Genomic DNA, 17,822 nt, shown 5'->3' on the forward strand with positions numbered 1-17,822 from the left:
ACGAGAAGCAGGAAACACACATGTGAAAGATAAACGGTCACACCAGTGTGATTTGTTTTGAATACTTCCAGGTTTTAACCTGCGCGGGTGTGGCTGTAAATCGAGAAGATAGCAGGAAGGAAAGGGGCATGTCGCGATGAGAAAGCTAGGTATAGGGCAGACGCAACAGGAGGTACATCTCAACTGTTTCAAGAAAGTGTGGGTGTGCATCTTTCCGTGCACACACCCCGATACCATCGCCTCGAATAGAAATAAATTTGGTGTGAAACACCATGATGGCTATGTTCTCTTAGTTGTGGGTTTATGTTAGTTTCGGTCCGCATCCTGCCCCATCTGATTTGTTTGCCTGACTTCACTGACCTTATCAAACGCTGCCACTTTCTACCCGTAAACCTGTTAACTTGACTTCAGACCAACTCCTGTTCTAATAACCAGCAATGTCTCTCATTTGCTGTTTGGGTCCTGTTATCTGCTGCTTTTCAACAATCTTCACAAGATAAAAAAATAATAGGAAACTTGTCAACTATAAACAAAAAACACTGTTTGGCTGCCAAGTGCAAAGTGTGGGTTTTGCTGTTGCACAGTTTCTAAAAATATATGCATTAGGGCAGTGACAATTATCTCAGCATGTCTGCAAACTTAAAATGGGACTTCCTTAGCCGGTGACTGTTATTTATACACTAAAATTTCCGTATAATCACCCACATTGCGACTCACAGCTACGTCTATCAGATATGACGTAGGGTACAGGAGAAGTGGACTGCGGTTCAATTCCACTCGACATCCTTGGCTGAAGTGCCCGAAAGCAAGACACTTAACCATCGAACGCTGTTCCCTGTGCATGTTGTATGTCTCTGTGTATATAAATGAATGCATGAAATGCACAAGTACGACCTCCTTGTGTAAGTACATATGTACTTGACTTATAAAGTTTACATTAACTGAAACAGTTGGTCCACGAATCAAGAAAAATAAATCATCATCAGTATGTATACGCCTTAATCAGAGTTAAACTGGACAACGCGTACTTTGCTGGCGTGTGACCCCAGAAAAAAAACATCCAAGAAAGCCGGTCGCAGAAGAAGAAGGTAAACAGAGCTGGTAGAAGAACCATCTGAGAGATAGCGCCATCTTATCGTCACCATAAGTAGCGCACACATTACGTATAAGATTAAAAGAGTTGTACTGTTAAACACCTTGTTGTTGTTTGACATGTTGGCCTGCCGCATTGTTTAATATATGACAATAGGTTAACCGTAAAGCAGGCCGTGTTAACCCGCTGCAATGACACATCGCCACCAAGTGTGAGGGAGGAGGACATGTCACTGTCATTTACTCGATTTTTACGTTGCATTTTGAGCATAGCCCGATTAAGCTGTGCATGTAAACATACGGAATAATGTAAATGATCCTTCGTTGCACCTTAGTTCAACTATCATCTGGCCTGTTGCTGTGTCCAGATCTTGTCTTGTGAAAGACTTGAGACATGAGCTGCATTTTTATATATATAAAGCAAAACATTCCTTAACACATTTTCAGATTAAGTCATAGCGGCGACATATTACACAGATGTTTTTCTGCTGTGTTCTCTTACTTTGTAATATGTACATTATGATGGCGAAGTCTAGGCCCCAGATCAGCTGTTGCTGGGTTTCCTGCTCGTCTTGCATTACTGCACACTCTAAATGCAATGAATATAAATAAACAGTGGAAAAGCCCAGATGCTTTGTCAGCATCTTCTGCGCTCACATCAATCCACAAGTGAGTGTTTTTCTAAGGGGCTGTGTGTGTTTGTGCGGCACAAGTTATTGTTCCAAAGGCCCTGTTCCTGTCCTGGTTTCCCATGATGAGAATCACACACACACACACACACGCAAACTAACCATTGGAATTGTACACAGGAAAGTACATCTCCACAGTCCTTATTACGATCTGATTGATTCCCTGTTAGCACTACACACTGTCATTATTACTTTACCAATAGCAATTCTCATGAACCAGAATAAAGTATCGATAGCCTGCGCGTGCATTCCAAATAGTATTACCAGCAAGAACTATGCACATACCAGACAAAATATCGATTAGGATAGTGGAGAGGGGCCGACTCTGAAGCTTACAAGGGCAAAAAAAGATTGCACTTCCGTTAACTATTTAGATGATTGCACCCTCCGAAGGAAACGGCTCACCATTCATTCATCCATACATACATGGCAGTTCCTTCCTTGCTAAAGCATCAGTGAATGTGAGTCACGAAAATTTGCAACTATCTGCGTAACATCTGTGTAAAAGCACCCTGTGTAAAGGCCAACACAGACCTCACTGTCCTGCACATCTCTTGCAACATTTCCTCTTTCAGGAAATCAAGTGGCAATCAAGGCACACACACCCACCTTCTGCCTCACAAAAAACACACACACACACACTGAAGTGAACTCCTCCGAAAACATGGATTTCATTCATGCTTTAAACCTATACTTTTAGCCTTTTACTTAAGTCAAACGCTTACCGTAACATCACAAAATACACTTTTTGAGAAACCTTACCAAAGTTGCTGGGGTCCAAAAAGTTTTAAAGCTGGCTTACTTGCGCATTTTATGGTACAAGAATTTGCTCCCGTTGCGCAAGTCATGTCATGTCCACATGAACTATAGTCATCCCCCATAATCTATATAATTGCATATTTGTATATTTGACTGTACTTTTCCCTGCTGCAGTCATGTTACTGCCACCACAAACAATGGAGCCTTTTGACTCGGGTCAAATTGTCACGTATGTCTAAAAGCGACTTTTTTATAAAAGGCCTGAGCCATTTATTGTACAATTGTCACCCAGTGAAAAAAAAAATGTTTGTAAAGCTCAGAACTGAAACCAGTCCGCATAGGTGTAGTAACGAGAAGTTTGTGGTATAGCAAAAGCCTGTGAACGCAGGGCAGAACCAGCTGCAGAAAAATCTAAATAAGACCAAACACCTCCTGCAACCACAAACCACTCATACTCGCACATACACAAACAGATGTTGAGATAAGGAAGTGAGCTCCACCCAGGGCTCTTTAAAAGATGCTGTAGATGCTCGTGTGCGTGTGCGAGTATTCTGTTTGCAAGATCTACAGGATATTTCAGTGAGCAGACGTTTCTTCTATTTCATCCTAACTGACTGGAAGTGCCCATAGTAATATTTAGCAGAAGTGACGCGTCAGATACCAAAATATACCAAAAGACGGCATGTGTCAGGACTTACGGGGCGCAGCATGTGAGCCCGCAGCAGGCTTTAATTTCTTTAGTTCACAAGTCTATTGACGAGCAAACTAAATTTAGGTGGAAAAGTGACACTTAACACTCGTCTGCTTATGCCAGTGCTGCGATGCCACGGAAGCACCACGGTGGGGAACTCACCTTGTACACTTGACCGTATGTGCCATTGCCAACCACCTCAACCAACTCAAAGATCCCTGCAGGGTCCTATAAAAGGAAAAAAGAAAAAAAGCAACAATATTTAAGAAAAGAGTAGGTGATGTGAAGCAGGTCTGTTGTCACGCAACAGTGGGGTTTCATATATCTGCGTATGCAGAAGAACAGGGAATGCAACAGTGCAACAGGTCCGTGTCAAGCATGACTATGTGAAACAGCTTTAAAAGCCTGATGGTGAGGAGAGCCGTTGGAGGTGTGTTTGGCGCAGAGCTGAGGTAGAGGAGCCGCAAGTACTGAGAAGAATTGAGGCTACGCAGGATATGGTTTCTAAATCACTGCGTGCATTTAAACTTTTGGTCATGGCTTCAGTGAGTGCATAAGAGATAAGGAGATAGAGTACAGATATTCTTCCCTCAGTTAGGAGAAATTCGCTGAAACAGCCAATATTAGCGTAAGGCTGCTTGTTCCTTTTTCTTTTTGCTCTTTTCCTGTCAATGAATCCACATTTTCACTTGTTGCATTGTTACATGTCAACTTTTCAGCAAGTCAATCCAGAGGAAAATCCTGTGTAAACACTGCAGCTTGTAAAACTTTCACCAAACAGGACACAGGGCAGACAGAAAGCATAATGGCACGGGATAAAACACTCGGTATATTATTACGCACCGCGCTAACGCACACAGTACTTCTTTAGAGCACAAAGTAAATACACAATTTTCTTTTTGAATAACTTGACTGCTCAGTTGTTGTTGCCGAAACTGCTGTTGACTCTCAAGCAACACCCACCACCACATCCTACACTGCTTGCTCAAACATTTCATTAAAAAAAAGGAAGACAGGCTGTTTTTTCTACTTCTCCCACTTACTCGTAAAGCAGCGAGGTCTATGCTGTCCAAACTTCGAGTGGTGTTTTCTCTCGACATCGCTGCCCGTAACTTTGTCAGCGTGTTGATGTTTGTAGACGAGACATGGACGGTCTCCGCGGACTTTCTCCTCCAGCGTTACAAACTAACGGGATTTTCTCCCATTCTGAAGTTTAGCTCGCAGCGACAAAACACGCCCACTTCCAGATGTGCGTTTCAGAATAATCGTCACGGCCGGAAGACTTGTTTATTTATTTTTTATGTTTCACTACAAATTTATTGAAACATGGCTACAGTGTCAGGGATTTCTCATATCTACATTCCAAATATTTATGATAACTTACAATTATAACGACAATAGGACCGGACTTTACAACGTCAAGCTTTTAATGTGAAGTTAACACACGCTATTTCCGGTTATGTTAACTCCGCTTTATTTTTTGACAGAAAAAGAGTTTTTTTTTTCTCCTGAGAAGTTTCCAACTTACTTGTTGCATCCAAACTAAACAAGACAGCACTCCGTGAAACAAATGAATAAGAAACATGGGTCCTTTGTGTGTCTACATGCCACTATATCACTTTCATTTTGGGTGTATAAGGTGTTTTGTGCTGACAGGAAGCTGATATTCCACTTAACTAAACCATTTCCTGAGGGCACTGGCATGAATGCACACACACACTGTACATAGCAAAGGTTCTGCACCATTAGGATATGCTGTCTGTTTCAATTCATAGGTTAAGCTCCAGCAACCCTCGCAACCCTAGTGAGGATAAGGGGTAGTAGAAAATGAGATGATATACATCATATAGACACTTCCCATCGTTTCAGACTGTATGCTAATACCTGCTGTTTTTGTTGTTTGATATAACTGTCTGTTTCCTCGACATGCCCCTCTACGTATCCTGGAAAAACAACGAGGTCAAACATTTCAGATCTCCTACGTATACAGTTAGCCTTACCTTTGAACTGTTTTCAGAATATCCTAACATTCACAGTAGAACAGTAGTGGATTTAAACCATAATAGACACTTTTTACAGCAGACATAAAGATGTGAAAATATGTAAAGAACAGGCGTAACTAATAATCTAACCTGGCTATTGCAGGTTAGCTGGCTGGTTCACTCGTTGCTGTCAAAAATCCCCCCTGTGCCTCTCCTGTAATGGCTTCTTGTGCGCTGCGTGCGGGCCAAACTTCTCTAGGTGATTGCATCTTGCAGCTGTTCGATGCTGTTGACCCAGCAGGCTAGTTAGTAAACCCACCACATATGCCACCTTCAAACTGAACTTATGAACTTACGGTTACAACATGGGAAGTGGTGCACAGAAAACGGTTGGTGTTCAAGTGGTAACATCAACTGAAAGTCAAGAGTATAACGTCGCTAGGCAACTCGAAGCCACTGTGGTTAACTAGCTTAGCAAAGGTAACGACGAATTAGCACGGTTAATAGAGGACATGGCCTAATAGCATTGTACAGGCATAGCGAACGTGTGAGGCCGTTGAGTATATTGGTATTTTTTCCTCATACATATTATAAAGTAATTATTATAAAAGAAATATTTATAGAAAAAAATGAAATATATGAAAACACTGTATTTCCACACAGCCATAACATACATCATTTCAGGCAATCTACTAGGTGGACACATGAGATATATCCCCAGGAGTTTAAAATATGTATTTGCTTTACACATGTACTTGTGTTTTTAAGTGTAAAATGTAATGGAGTGATGGAGCTTGACATTTCAGTCTCCTGACTGAACCAGTGACTCACTGTCAGGGTGGTGATATAAGGGTCATTATGCAGTGGGACACAGCCACTGTGTTTGTGTGTTTGTGCGTGTCGGTGAGACAGAGAAAGCAATGCTACGCTGCAGGAGAATGAAAGATGCCGAGTGACTCTCTTGCACCCTCTGTATGTGCGTTTCTGTGTATGTTAGCGAATGTGGCAAATTAAAGGGCGAGAGAGGAGGGGAGAGAGGATGGCTGTGTGAGTGTGTAGTGTCGTCGTGAAGAATGGACTCACTGTGGTCTCACACAGTGGCCCTGTTCACACCAGGGTCAGCTGCCTGCACACGCACCCTCTCTCTCTATCTCTCTCACACACACACACACACACACACACACACACACACACACACACACACACACACACACACACACACACACACACACACACACACTTACTTGTTGGACTTGTATCCAAACTAAACAAGACAACATTCTGTGAAACAATAGAATAAGAAACATCACATCCAGAATGTTAGAGGACCTTTGTGTGTCTGCATATCACTGTCATTTCTGTATGTGTGTGCGTTGCAGACCAACATATAAGGTGTTTTGTGTCAACAGGAAGCTGATATTCCACTTATCTAAACCATTTCCTGAGGGCACTTGAATGAATGGACACACATACTGTACAGATAGCGAAAGTTCAGCAGCAATAGGATATGCTGTCTGTTGCAATTCAATTCACTATAGTGATCTATCTATCTATCTATCTATCTATCTATCTATCTATCTATCTATCTATCTATCTATCTATCTATCTATCTATCTATCTATCTATCTATCTATCTATCTATCTATCTATCTATCATACCTGCTGTTATTGTTGTTTGACATAATTGTGTGATGTAGTTTCTATTTCAGATTTTGTGAATTGTTCTGACTGTGTCATCTCATTCTTGGAGGTTGGATCATTTTCTGTGCTGCACCGCGCAATACACTGAAATGAATCAGTGAAATGTGTGTTACCAGTAGTGAAAGAAAAAAAAAAGCTGCTGACAAGACACATGGTAGATGCTCAGGAAGGTGCACAATATTGGCAGTGAGGCAGTGAGGGACAGGAGGATGCTGGACAAACTGCTCTCACTACAGGACTTCTTTTCTGTCATACCCTACCACTCTATCCAACTTTACAACAGGTCACCTTTCTGTAACAAATAACTCCATGTTATTCATAAATATGTATTTACTTCTGTCTCTATTTCTTGCACATTTGTTCATATGCTAATTTCAGTTTTTGCTTATACTATTTTGCTTTATTTTACTAGATTTGTACTTATATTGTATTTCATTTCATCTTTCTTTTAACTTCTCAAGACTGTTTTTTTTTTTTTTTTTGTATGTACAACTAAGCTACTGTGACAAAGCAATTTCTCTTGTGGGTGATTAAAGTCTGCCTAAGTCTTAGTCTAAGTCTAAGTCTAACACTCTCTTAGCCATTTAGGATTTAGTAGGACTTAAATCATTTTTACATTACCAACTATTTCAGCAACACAAATGAATAGGAATATTGTCACCCCAAAAGGTCTAATTTCACACACCACACAGCTGCAAAAACTGTGTTTGAGAAATAAGTAAACTAAAGTTCAACAAGACCGCTTGGAAAGTGGAAATGAGGAGCTGTAGCTCAAATGGCAAGTGAGGCGAAAGACTGGGTAGTTGGCATGTTTTGCCTCAGCGGCGCACTAAATCCAGCATAGTGTGTTGCTTGACTTCTCCTGGACTTGAGATGGACAAATTCTTTGATCCGACTCTGGCTCAAAAAACAAATGCAGCACACTGCAAGCATTGTGAGTCGATGGAGACACAAACTTCCTGGGTAAACTTGGGTGAAAGTTTATTTTAGGACTTATCAAAGAAGGCACCACAGCAGCATCTTCCTCACATGACATAATGTTTCTCTGTGTGTTTATCTGCCCAAAGATATTTGGTTATTGCAAGTTTATAGACAAATACTTTTTTGTTATCTGCTTATCCTTCTGGCATCTCACTGATGTCCAAATCAAAACAACCCCACGAGGCAGTTTCTGTATCATGCTCAATGTCATTTGTTCTGTCTTCATTAAAAGGTACTAAAAGTTAATTAGCATGTACACGTTCTATTTGACAGTATTTGTTCTGACTGACTTACTTCTGTGCTCTTTAGAGTTTGTCATTCACCTACTTACCACAAGAGGGTGCTGTTGCTTAGTTTGAGTTCCACTTGCCATGATTGTCATTATTCAAATGAGGCTGACAAAAAGTCACCACAGTTGTGAGAAATGGCTGGTGTCAGATCATGATGCCAGTTCAGTTCATTTAATTTGTGTCTTTAATTTGTTCGGGTGTTGTTTGTTCTTCCTGTATATGGTGTTTGACATATTTATTACAGAGTTTGTCAAGAATGGAAACATTATAGCCAAGAAATAGATGTGTAAACTACCCACAGACTCAATTAAATAATTAAGGTATATGTAATAAAGATGTGTGATAAAGATAATTATTGAGAAATCCCTTTTGGTTATCCATCCTATTATAAAATGCATGATAATCAAGGGGTGACACAGTAAACTCTTGAACAGTAGGAGAGTGGATTTACACACAGGCTGTTGAAGGCTAAGCATCTATTTCTTGAGCAGGACCCACTTCATGTTCCCCCACAGATTTCTCATATGATTCTGGTCTGGGCTCTGGCTGGGCCTTTCCAAAACATCAATCTTTTATCGGAGAAGCCATTATTTTGTGGATTGATTGATTGCAGCTTCCAAGCAGATGGCATGAGGCCCTGCTCCAAAATTGACTGGAAGTTGGAGCCGTTCATGACTCCCTCCACCTTCATTAATGTCCCTGTTCCAGCTGAAGTAAAACAGGCCCAAAACATGATGAAGCGACCACCGCTGCCTCCACAGTGGGTAAGACATTATTTTTGCTGATGTGCTGCGCTGTTACTGTGCACCAACATACCTTCAAAAGTTTGGTCTTTGTTCTCATCGGACCATAACACATTTTCCCTCATGGCTCTGGGATACTGGATATTTTTTTTTTTTTTTGCAAGTTTTAGCCTTGGGCTTGGATGTATTTGATCAAAAACAGCTTGCATCTTGCCATCTTGCCCCACAACCCATACAGATGAAAACAAAAGAGGAAAGCATTTCATGTGGGGAGCAACCAGAGCTTGACAGTGGATACCATCAAACTCTATCTTTGTCAGTGAGAGAACTGTAGGGGAAATTATGTTGTTAAACATTTAAGTCTAATAACAGCACTCGTCGACAGGGGGCACCACTTACAGATGAACAGTACAATGTAAGAATGAATCAAGTAATACTGGATCAATATTAATCATTAGTAATTAATAAGTCATATCTGAGGTGTCAGCTCTCAGTACAATGATTATTTCCCAGCTCACAAGGACCTTGTCTGACTACGACTTAAGTGAAATATATGATTTATTTACATAAACGGTGAATAATGAATAATAAACAATATGATGCATAATATAACAGTTGGTATAATAGAAAATGATGAGAGGAATAGCGGGATGAATGAGTTTTGATGATAGTGAGAAATAACTGAACAAAAATGAGGATGCAAATGGAACCTATTTTCCTAAATTACAGATTAAGCGGGTAGAATGAAACTTTGTTTAGATTTACCACGACATCTCATCAACTCGGATCAAAGATGATCAAGACAAAATTGAACACTTTCAATCACACATCTTGTTGGCATGAAAATAGAAACAATTATTAATCTCTACGCCATTCCTCAGTTTCTTAACTCATAACTAATGGTAGGCTGTACCAACTAACAATACAAAGGCGAAGGAAAGATAGATTACATTCAAACTACGACAGCCAGTCTGTCTTTGTAGAATATAAATATATTCTAAATTCTAATATATTATATATATTATAATATAAGACATTATGACAGTATTACTCAGTAGAATTACATTTCAAAGGTATTGCCTTAACGAGCCTCTGGAAGGCAGTGTGGTTCCAATAGGTCTGCCGTCCTTATCTGTGGGTAGCTTGAGTTGGGTTAACACATCCATGAGAACAGTCTTAATCTTAATACCACCATCTTAACACCACTTGACACAATGACATTATTTACCCAGCAAAGTGCATAAGTGGTATGACCACAAGCGATTAAATACAAAACAAACAAAAATCCACCCTAAAACCTTTAAATAAATAAATATAGTGTTGAAACTGCAGGCTCATTAACTTATAAGGTGCATCTTTTTTTAAGGCTGGTATTAATGTTTTAACAGCCACTTTTTGCATCTACCTCATATGTTTTCCATGCATCCAAAATCTTTTTAGAGTTTGGCAGTAATGTAACAATGATAGAATTCCAGTAACATTTGCTTATTGAAGGAGGTGCAAATACCCTAAACAAACCACCCCGAGGAGGATCTCTTGGTGCAATTCCCAGATGTCTCATGCAGAGACCCAAGTACACATCTTCAATGTAAATAGCTTTAACATGTGCAGATGCGTCCACTATCTTCTTGGGTAAATCTAATGAGAATACATAACCCAGTCCCAGGGCATATGGTGGATACGTGGGCTCAGGGAAGACAGAAATGGGCAGAAACCACTTTGAGTTTCGGTCTCTGACAACAGAAGTACCCCCTGCCATAATCCCCATCAAGTAGAGATGTTGGGGGGCTTTCAAAAGCAGGTCAACGAGTTTGGGGACATTGAGGAATACGTCCGAGTCCACCTTCATGGCATAGGAGGTTTTGGGGCAATGAGTACTGAGCCATTCAAACATAACCATCGTCTTAATAGTGAGGTTGTTGTAGCTGTCTACAAAGTCACTCTGGAGAATGTCATGATGTTTCTGGCTTTCAGATGCCACCTAAAAAATAAAGTTGAAATAGATTAGAAATACAGTTTAAAGAACGGTAGTAAAATTGTTTTGTAAGTACTCACATTTTAGTTTATTAATCTCCTGGTCAAGTCTCTAGAAAGTAGTTTGTTGAACATCTAGTCCCACAATGATCTATTTGTTAATGCTGAATATTTACTTTGTGGAAATATAAAATAGCTGTGTAAACGCTGCAACTAATGAGACAGCATTTTTCTTCAGCTGACATTCGTGGAGGCAGTGAGTCTCACATCTTAGGGATACGTTTAAACCATAGAATACATGAGGGAACATTTTCTCAAAAGTGAAGCCAAAGCAAGTAGAGCTCCCCCTGGTGTTTCACTGCAGTATAAACTCCATGTTAGCGGGTAGGACTTCGGCCAAACTAAAATACACATAAAATATAAATTTTAATGATGGGTTCTGTCATTTTAGGTAGTTGATTAGGTCGTTTTTTTTTTTTGTTTTTTTTTGGCTAGGTTTCAATTTAGTTAGCTATTTGACACTATAGAACAGATTGTGACATCTTGATGGCTACAAGTTGACATGCCGTTCTATTTCACGTTCTAAGAGCTATCATGATTGGGATAAGATGGAAGACAGATGTGATCAGTGCTTCCCACTCACCCTAATAAAGTGAGCGAGACAAGGAATATTCAGACGCGTCATGCACATAAAAACGTATGAAAGGGCAGAAAAATGAACAACACATCACCTATGCTGCACCAACACTGATGGTTGAGCCATTTTCTGCGCAACAGGTGCAAGACACAGTAGGGGGCAAACCTAATCTCTCCAAAGGTTCTGTTGCAAGGGTGATGCCCACAGTCCTATGACCTATCACTGGAAGATAGAGGATTCCACTACTCAGCTGTGACGGTACCTCTCTGAGGGGACAGTTAATTTCTGAGGTGTCCTCAGAAAGCTTGAAGTTTAAGAGGTCCAAGCTAGGATCTGGAGACAAGTCTCTGCGATCTGTCCAACAGCAGCTGTCTGTCTCCCCCTCAAAATGGAGGCCGGTTAAAGCGTCTGCTCACCACTGCAGCTCATCCACAAGCAGACGAGCACAGAACTGGCAGGTGGCCTGCATGGTGAGTGCTAGGCCACCATGAACAGCATCAAAGCCAGCAGTGCAGCAGGGGGGGTGGAGATCTGGCAGGAAGATTTAGCTGCTCCAACAGCTACTGCACAGGTCCACCCCGCTGGACTTCTTTAGTCTTCACTTTTCGTCGTACCTCTGATGTTTACTGCTTGATTGCTAAAGAAAACTGTGAGCAGAACTGTGCTGGCACAGTTATTACACACTGCAGGTGTGGACGTATTACGGTGCCCTGCTGGGCACAAGGAAGAAAAGCAAAGCTTAAGGATTGCACATGCTTTGGGGCTTACCAAAGTTGCGGTCTGGAAAACTTCAGCAGTATAGCAAAGACACTACTACAGCTCACGTACATGTTGTCATCCGATCTGTTTATAAAATATGTATACTGATTACTCTGCCTTTGTCAGTTCAGCTTACTTAAAAAACAATTAATCTCTAAATAAAGACCTTACAGCTCTCTGTTCTACAGTTTGTTTGGCCATAGCTGTAACCTGGAATCTCAGCCTTTCTTTCTTTAAGTCTTGTGAGAGTGTAATTCACATCCGCTGTTGTTCACTGATATCAGACTAATTAAAAGTAAATACCGAGAACGGAAATGTGCCTGGAGGTGATCCATGGCTCCCCCTCTCTTGTTTGGTGCTTCAAGGGGTAGTGAAGGAGAACTCGTTCACTTAAAAAACAATCAACGCACCTGCTCCTTAAGCCGCTCGATCCCGTTTCTCTCCATGGATCGTCCCAGCAGAAAGTAGTGGTGGACCACCTGGCCTTGCACTGTGGTATCTCTCCCCCACGTGTTGCGGATTATTTCTCGGGCCTCGACATTATCGGCTGTGACAGGGATGATAAGAACCAAGAACGGGCTTTCCTGGCGACATTTGTTTGGTTCATCCAGTATGTAATTGTAATGGTGCGGGTATGCCACAAAGTACTGCGACGTAGACTCTTGAGGCGTTGAGATCTGTGTAAGCAGCGAATGTAGGTGTTGTTTGAGTTACACCTTATACACAATTCATGTATACTTTGGATTGTCTTTTTTAATAACTTAACTATCAAACAATATATAAATGTAATCATTCTCCCCGGTGCTCTCTCCAGGAAGATCAGTTTCCATAGCTAATTTGACCACTGTATAACAACTAGTGAAAACACATAGATACTAGTAATACATGATGAGGCCTCTTAGAACACTAGACTTGATATAAAGCTGTGATTTTAAAGCCACGTGGGTGAAGCATTGTTGTTCAGATCATCATCACACTAACATCTGTCACAATGATGAATATCAAGACTATACATATCCATCATTATTTGACCTCACCTCTGAATGTCCTGCCTCTCCCCCTTGATCTCGTTGGGTCAATCCCCCTCCATCTCCTCCAGCTTCTCTACTGTCTGTCACCTGATAAAAATGTGTTGGTGCATGACATATGAACAGATTAGGGATACAATGATCATCGAGTTTGGGGGTGCAGTTACTGTAGTGTTGCAAGTAGCATTTCAGCAATCAAATATTAACGGGAAACCGGGAGAACCATCCAGAGAGTGAACATTTAGGTTAGTTTATTAACCAATTATTAACTAAATAATAAAGAAAGTTGTTGTGTTGGTAGTGACTGGATATTGGTGGGGACGTGTTCTACGCCCCTGATTATATGTATTTTCTACAGCCCAGATACGCTATACACAAATATACTGGCTGTGGCAAAATGGTATGTTTTTGTATCTTGGTTGCAATAAAAAGGACCCTGTCTAAAGCCAAATGAATTCAACTTCTGTGTCCCTCGCTTGCTTTCTCTGGAGGCGGCTTGTAACCTGTAAGAAACTGTATATTTGAAACATTTAACAGAGCAAAATAGGAAACATAAAAAGATAAGAAGTTGAACTTGAAATAGTGTAAATCGTAACAGTAGTTACTAGTAATTCATAACATTGTGCATTGACATTCAATGATACAACTGGTGTCAGAAAATTTGCTGATTATTATTTTTGCTGTGATTGGCATTTTAAGGGGCGCTGATGCCTCCCAGCGAGAAGGTCCGGGTTCGAGTCCAGCTCGGGCCTTTGTGGTTGGGGTCTGCATGTTAGCCCTGTGTTCGCGTGGGTTCTTTCCAGGTACTTCGGCTCCCTCCCACCTCCAAAGACATGCTCGTTAGGCTAATTGGTGACTCTAAATTGACCCTAGGTGTGCGTGTGAGTGCAAATGGTTATATGTCTCAGTGTTAGCCCTGCGATAGGCTGGCGACTTGTCCAGGGTGTACCCCGCCTCTCGCACGATGCCAGCTGGGATAGACTCCAGCAACCCCCGCAACCCTAGTGCAGGATTAAGCTGTACGGAAGATGAGATTAGATTTTAAACTGGTCACTGTGTCTGATGCAACACATTGGATAACTGGCAAAGAACGAAGTTAAAAACAGAACAATTTTTTACAAAAAACAAACAAACAAACAAACAAACAAAAAAAAGAAATGCTTTAACTATCCAAAACTGTCCATGGAGGAGGCAAACATGACTGTAAGGATAAAGTTTGTAAATGTAAACAGGAATTACAGGGATAGTACTGTATATTTACATGCTACTGCAGATGTAGTGTGAGTAATAAATGTAATACAAATAAATAAAAATGAAAATGGAAAGAAAAATAAGACGCTTGGGGTGGGAAAAAACTGTCCCGTAGGCGAGTGTGCGTGGGTTGCTTGTGCTTGCTGCATGCTAGAGAAGAGTCAGAGAGAGGGAGTGTGTGGGTGGAGGGTTGGTGGTTTTTGTTTTGGGGACTCTGACAGTTGTAGGATGAAGGTGGCCTTCTTCTTCTTTTGAGGTCTGCAGTTGTGCGACGTGATATTACTTACTGGCACGCCAGTCACATGTGTGAGATTTATGTGCGTCAGCTGGCACTGGTTTTGAGACATTGTTATTAAAATATTCTCAATAGCATCAAATGCATTATTTTACACGTGTATGTATACAGCGTAACTTACAATGTTAGCTTTTTTAGTTGCTAACTTTATGAAATATTGGCAAAAAAACAAAAAAACAAATCTTATGCGGCAGATTAAATTTCAACCTAAAATTCACACCAGCCTGTCTTGGAAAGAAACAAAAGAAATATCCCACTGCTACAAACACATTTTGATGGGAAATAATAACAACATCAACACTGGTGTGTGCTCCTGATAACTCATTGAGAGAGTTTCAGAACAGATAAACAGGGCAAAAAATGGCGCTGACACATTTAGGATATGTCTTTTGGGCTGTGGTCATCATAGTACAAGATGACAAGAGAAGATAATATGGGGGCCAGTGATTATACTTACATTTCTAACTTGGGGGGCCGGATAATAGAGAGATCGGTTCAAATGCCGAGGCGCCTCAAGGCCTGAGCTGTAGAAAACCAATAAGATAATCCCAGCCATGAAGAACAGCATCATAAAATGGCACCGTCTTTTCCAGAAAGTCTTCTCACTGCCAAGATAAAAGCAAACATCTTTAATGCCTCACACCGACGGCCACAGTCCGGGCTGTATCAGGAAGCCCTTTGCCTCCCCCTTCTCTTTAGCGAGGTCTTCATGAGTAGCTTGTAAGTGTTAAAACATTTGTTACTGCAGCACCCCGTACAGTCTGATGTGAATCTCACAAAGCTGAACACCCTTGTTTACAGTGATCACTCAGCAGCACGAAAACCACAGTGTGAAACTTGAACATCTGACAGATTTTAGGTCCAGACCGAAAGAGATACTCACACATAATGCTACTCAGAGAAGATGTTTATAAAAAATAAATAAAAAAATACTTGTCTGAATTAATCCTCAGAACGTGCATCAGTTGTATCAGCGCAGATTATATTTTTCAAAAAGTGAAAAATAAAAACAGCTCAATCAGCTCAGTGAAAATTTGTTGAAAACACTCTCAGTTGTCGTGCGGCTCACTTTCCTGTTACGCTCTCTGTGAGCAGAATGCTGACTTTGTGGTGGAACAGAGGAACACAGTATACTATAAACTGAGAACAATGTAAATGTGTTGACCACATACACACCTGTCAGCAAAATGTCTCGCTGCATTTAGGCCAAACTTTTTTTATAACAGCGCAAATTGTTATCCTCAGTCAGTCTGCGTCAGTAACGTAGACAAGAACGATGGACCCAACAAAGAAAAGACAAGAGATACCAAGAGATAATGTTTCAGCTCTGAGTTATGTTAGAGCGTGCCACATGGTTTTCCTGTTTTTAGATAAATGTTTGCCACAACATCTGAGAGTTTACTTAACACAGAGCAGCTTATGAAACTGCTGTGAGGACAAGAAGGTAGTTATGGAACACGTAATCGTCAAAAATAGTTTTGAACCACATGGAAAGGACATATCCAAATACCAAACACAGAAGAAATTTTAAAGAAATATAGACATCGCGTTTGAATTTATTTTAAATGTGACTTTATATATAAAAAACTAATGCAACGAAATATACATTAATACCACCACTACAATCCCCTGGTTTCCATTGTAGAAATATAAATAATGTACTTTGTTGAAACTGTAAAAATGCTATTAAATGTTATTTACTTTGGGGGAAAAAAACAATACAATAGAATAAAACAGAAAATAAAAAGTGCATGAAGCGAAAAAAATTATTTGTACAACTTGATAAATTAGGTTCAGCGTTTGAAAGAATTGGTCCCCGCTGTATTAACGTCTGGCTGATCATATCAAACGTTTCCACCTTCAGGAAACCCCTGGTGAGCCTTCAGCTGTACTTTTCCCATCCTTTCAGCTCAGTGCATTTAAAATAAAATAAAAAAAATCCACACTCACCTTTGACAAGCCATCATTATCAGAAGTCAAGTAAAACTAGTGCAGCAGTTTTCCAGACAGACACCAGATCAGAATGAGGATGTTGCATCTAGCTGCATCTAGCTGTTCTGTGGTTTGTGGTTGTGTCGCGTCAGACAAATTTACCAGTGCAGACACAGGCCTCATACTGCTCTAGAGAAATACAGACCTAATAGACTAGATGATATTTTGAGGCTAGTGTTCGATGAAACACAAACATCTGTTGACCCTGCTGAATGACTTTACTTTGGTGGCTTGACCCAACGTGCTTTCTTACTAATGTGAAGTTCTGCTCTGTTTCTGTTTATATATTTGTATATACACTGTATGTTTATATATAAATAGATTCCCCGTTAACTCCCCGTACAATGTCTTTTGGGAGCTCAGTGGTGTGTGAAGATCAGCAGACAGTGTAGTTTTTCAAGACTTTTCAAGTTTTCTTGAAAAATGCCCCATAAATACATCCACATTTGCCCTTCAAAATGAAAGTAAAAGCAATACAGATAGACTGTCCACAGTCAAACCAGTCTGCTAGAAATTGCCTGTAAAACGTTACAATCACATTAAGACCAACAGTCATGACAACTGTATTCAAAGGCTTTCAAAAAATAAACTATTTAACCATCAATGAATGAATGAATGAATTAAGTAACCATTAACTGGACTTTATGTGACTTTTGTCTGTGTGGTCAATGTTCATTCAACACCAAGCTCTTTGAAACCAAGCCCTGCGGAGGATTAAACATATGATATTACAGCGTCAACAAAACAACGGCCCCGTAATGTAATGGATGGGTGGATTTTCCCCACCAGGAAATCATTCTAAAGAGGCAGTTTTTGGTGGATCCAACTTGAATGTCCTCCTTTCTATACAGCATTAAGTAAGGGCAATGTTACAAATACCATTACCAACCTTTGGACATCATCAATATATATCGAAAAACACGGACAGGTGAACTGAATACCATTGACCATAAAAATG

At 40.4% G+C, this 17,822-nt stretch overlaps 2 protein-coding genes across 3 annotated transcripts in view; both read right to left on the reverse strand.

Annotated features, from left to right (window-relative positions):
- Window positions 1-4,422, reverse strand: part of LOC125007822 (misshapen-like kinase 1) — a 67,022-nt gene extending 62,600 nt beyond the window's left edge. For both annotated transcript variants that reach the window (XM_047584661.1, XM_047584660.1), the window contains exons 1-2: window positions 4,275-4,422; window positions 3,394-3,459 (exon numbers count right to left, since the gene is read on the reverse strand). In XM_047584661.1, the coding sequence (XP_047440617.1) occupies window positions 3,394-3,459; window positions 4,275-4,331 (123 nt within the window). In that variant the 5' untranslated portion in view covers window positions 4,332-4,422. The remainder of the gene's footprint in view (window positions 1-3,393; window positions 3,460-4,274) is intronic.
- Window positions 4,423-9,070: 4,648 nt separating this feature from the next.
- LOC125007732 (beta-1,3-galactosyltransferase 1-like) lies at window positions 9,071-16,920 on the reverse strand. The gene is made up of 5 exons (XM_047584480.1): window positions 16,823-16,920; window positions 15,330-15,477; window positions 13,336-13,416; window positions 12,709-12,975; window positions 9,071-10,909 (listed from the first exon to the last, which is right to left on the reverse strand). Exons 1-5 carry the CDS (start codon window positions 16,837-16,839, stop codon window positions 10,310-10,312), a joined length of 1,113 nt encoding a protein of 370 aa, XP_047440436.1. The 5' UTR covers window positions 16,840-16,920; the 3' UTR covers window positions 9,071-10,309.
- Window positions 16,921-17,822: the final 902 nt, after the last annotated feature.

This window comes from Mugil cephalus, chromosome 5 (genome assembly GCF_022458985.1).
Source record: "Mugil cephalus isolate CIBA_MC_2020 chromosome 5, CIBA_Mcephalus_1.1, whole genome shotgun sequence".
Taxonomy (NCBI): domain Eukaryota; kingdom Metazoa; phylum Chordata; class Actinopteri; order Mugiliformes; family Mugilidae; genus Mugil; species Mugil cephalus.

Excerpts from the sequence above, each read along its gene's own strand:
- LOC125007732 (XM_047584480.1), bottom strand. Across the intron at positions 12,976-13,335 it reads GAGAGGCAGGACATTCAGAG|ATCTCAACGCCTCAAGAGTC; the intron begins GTGAGGTCAAAT and ends CTGCTTACACAG. Across the intron at positions 10,910-12,708 it reads TCGAGCGGCTTAAGGAGCAG|GTGGCATCTGAAAGCCAGAA; the intron begins GTGCGTTGATTG and ends TTTATTTTTTAG.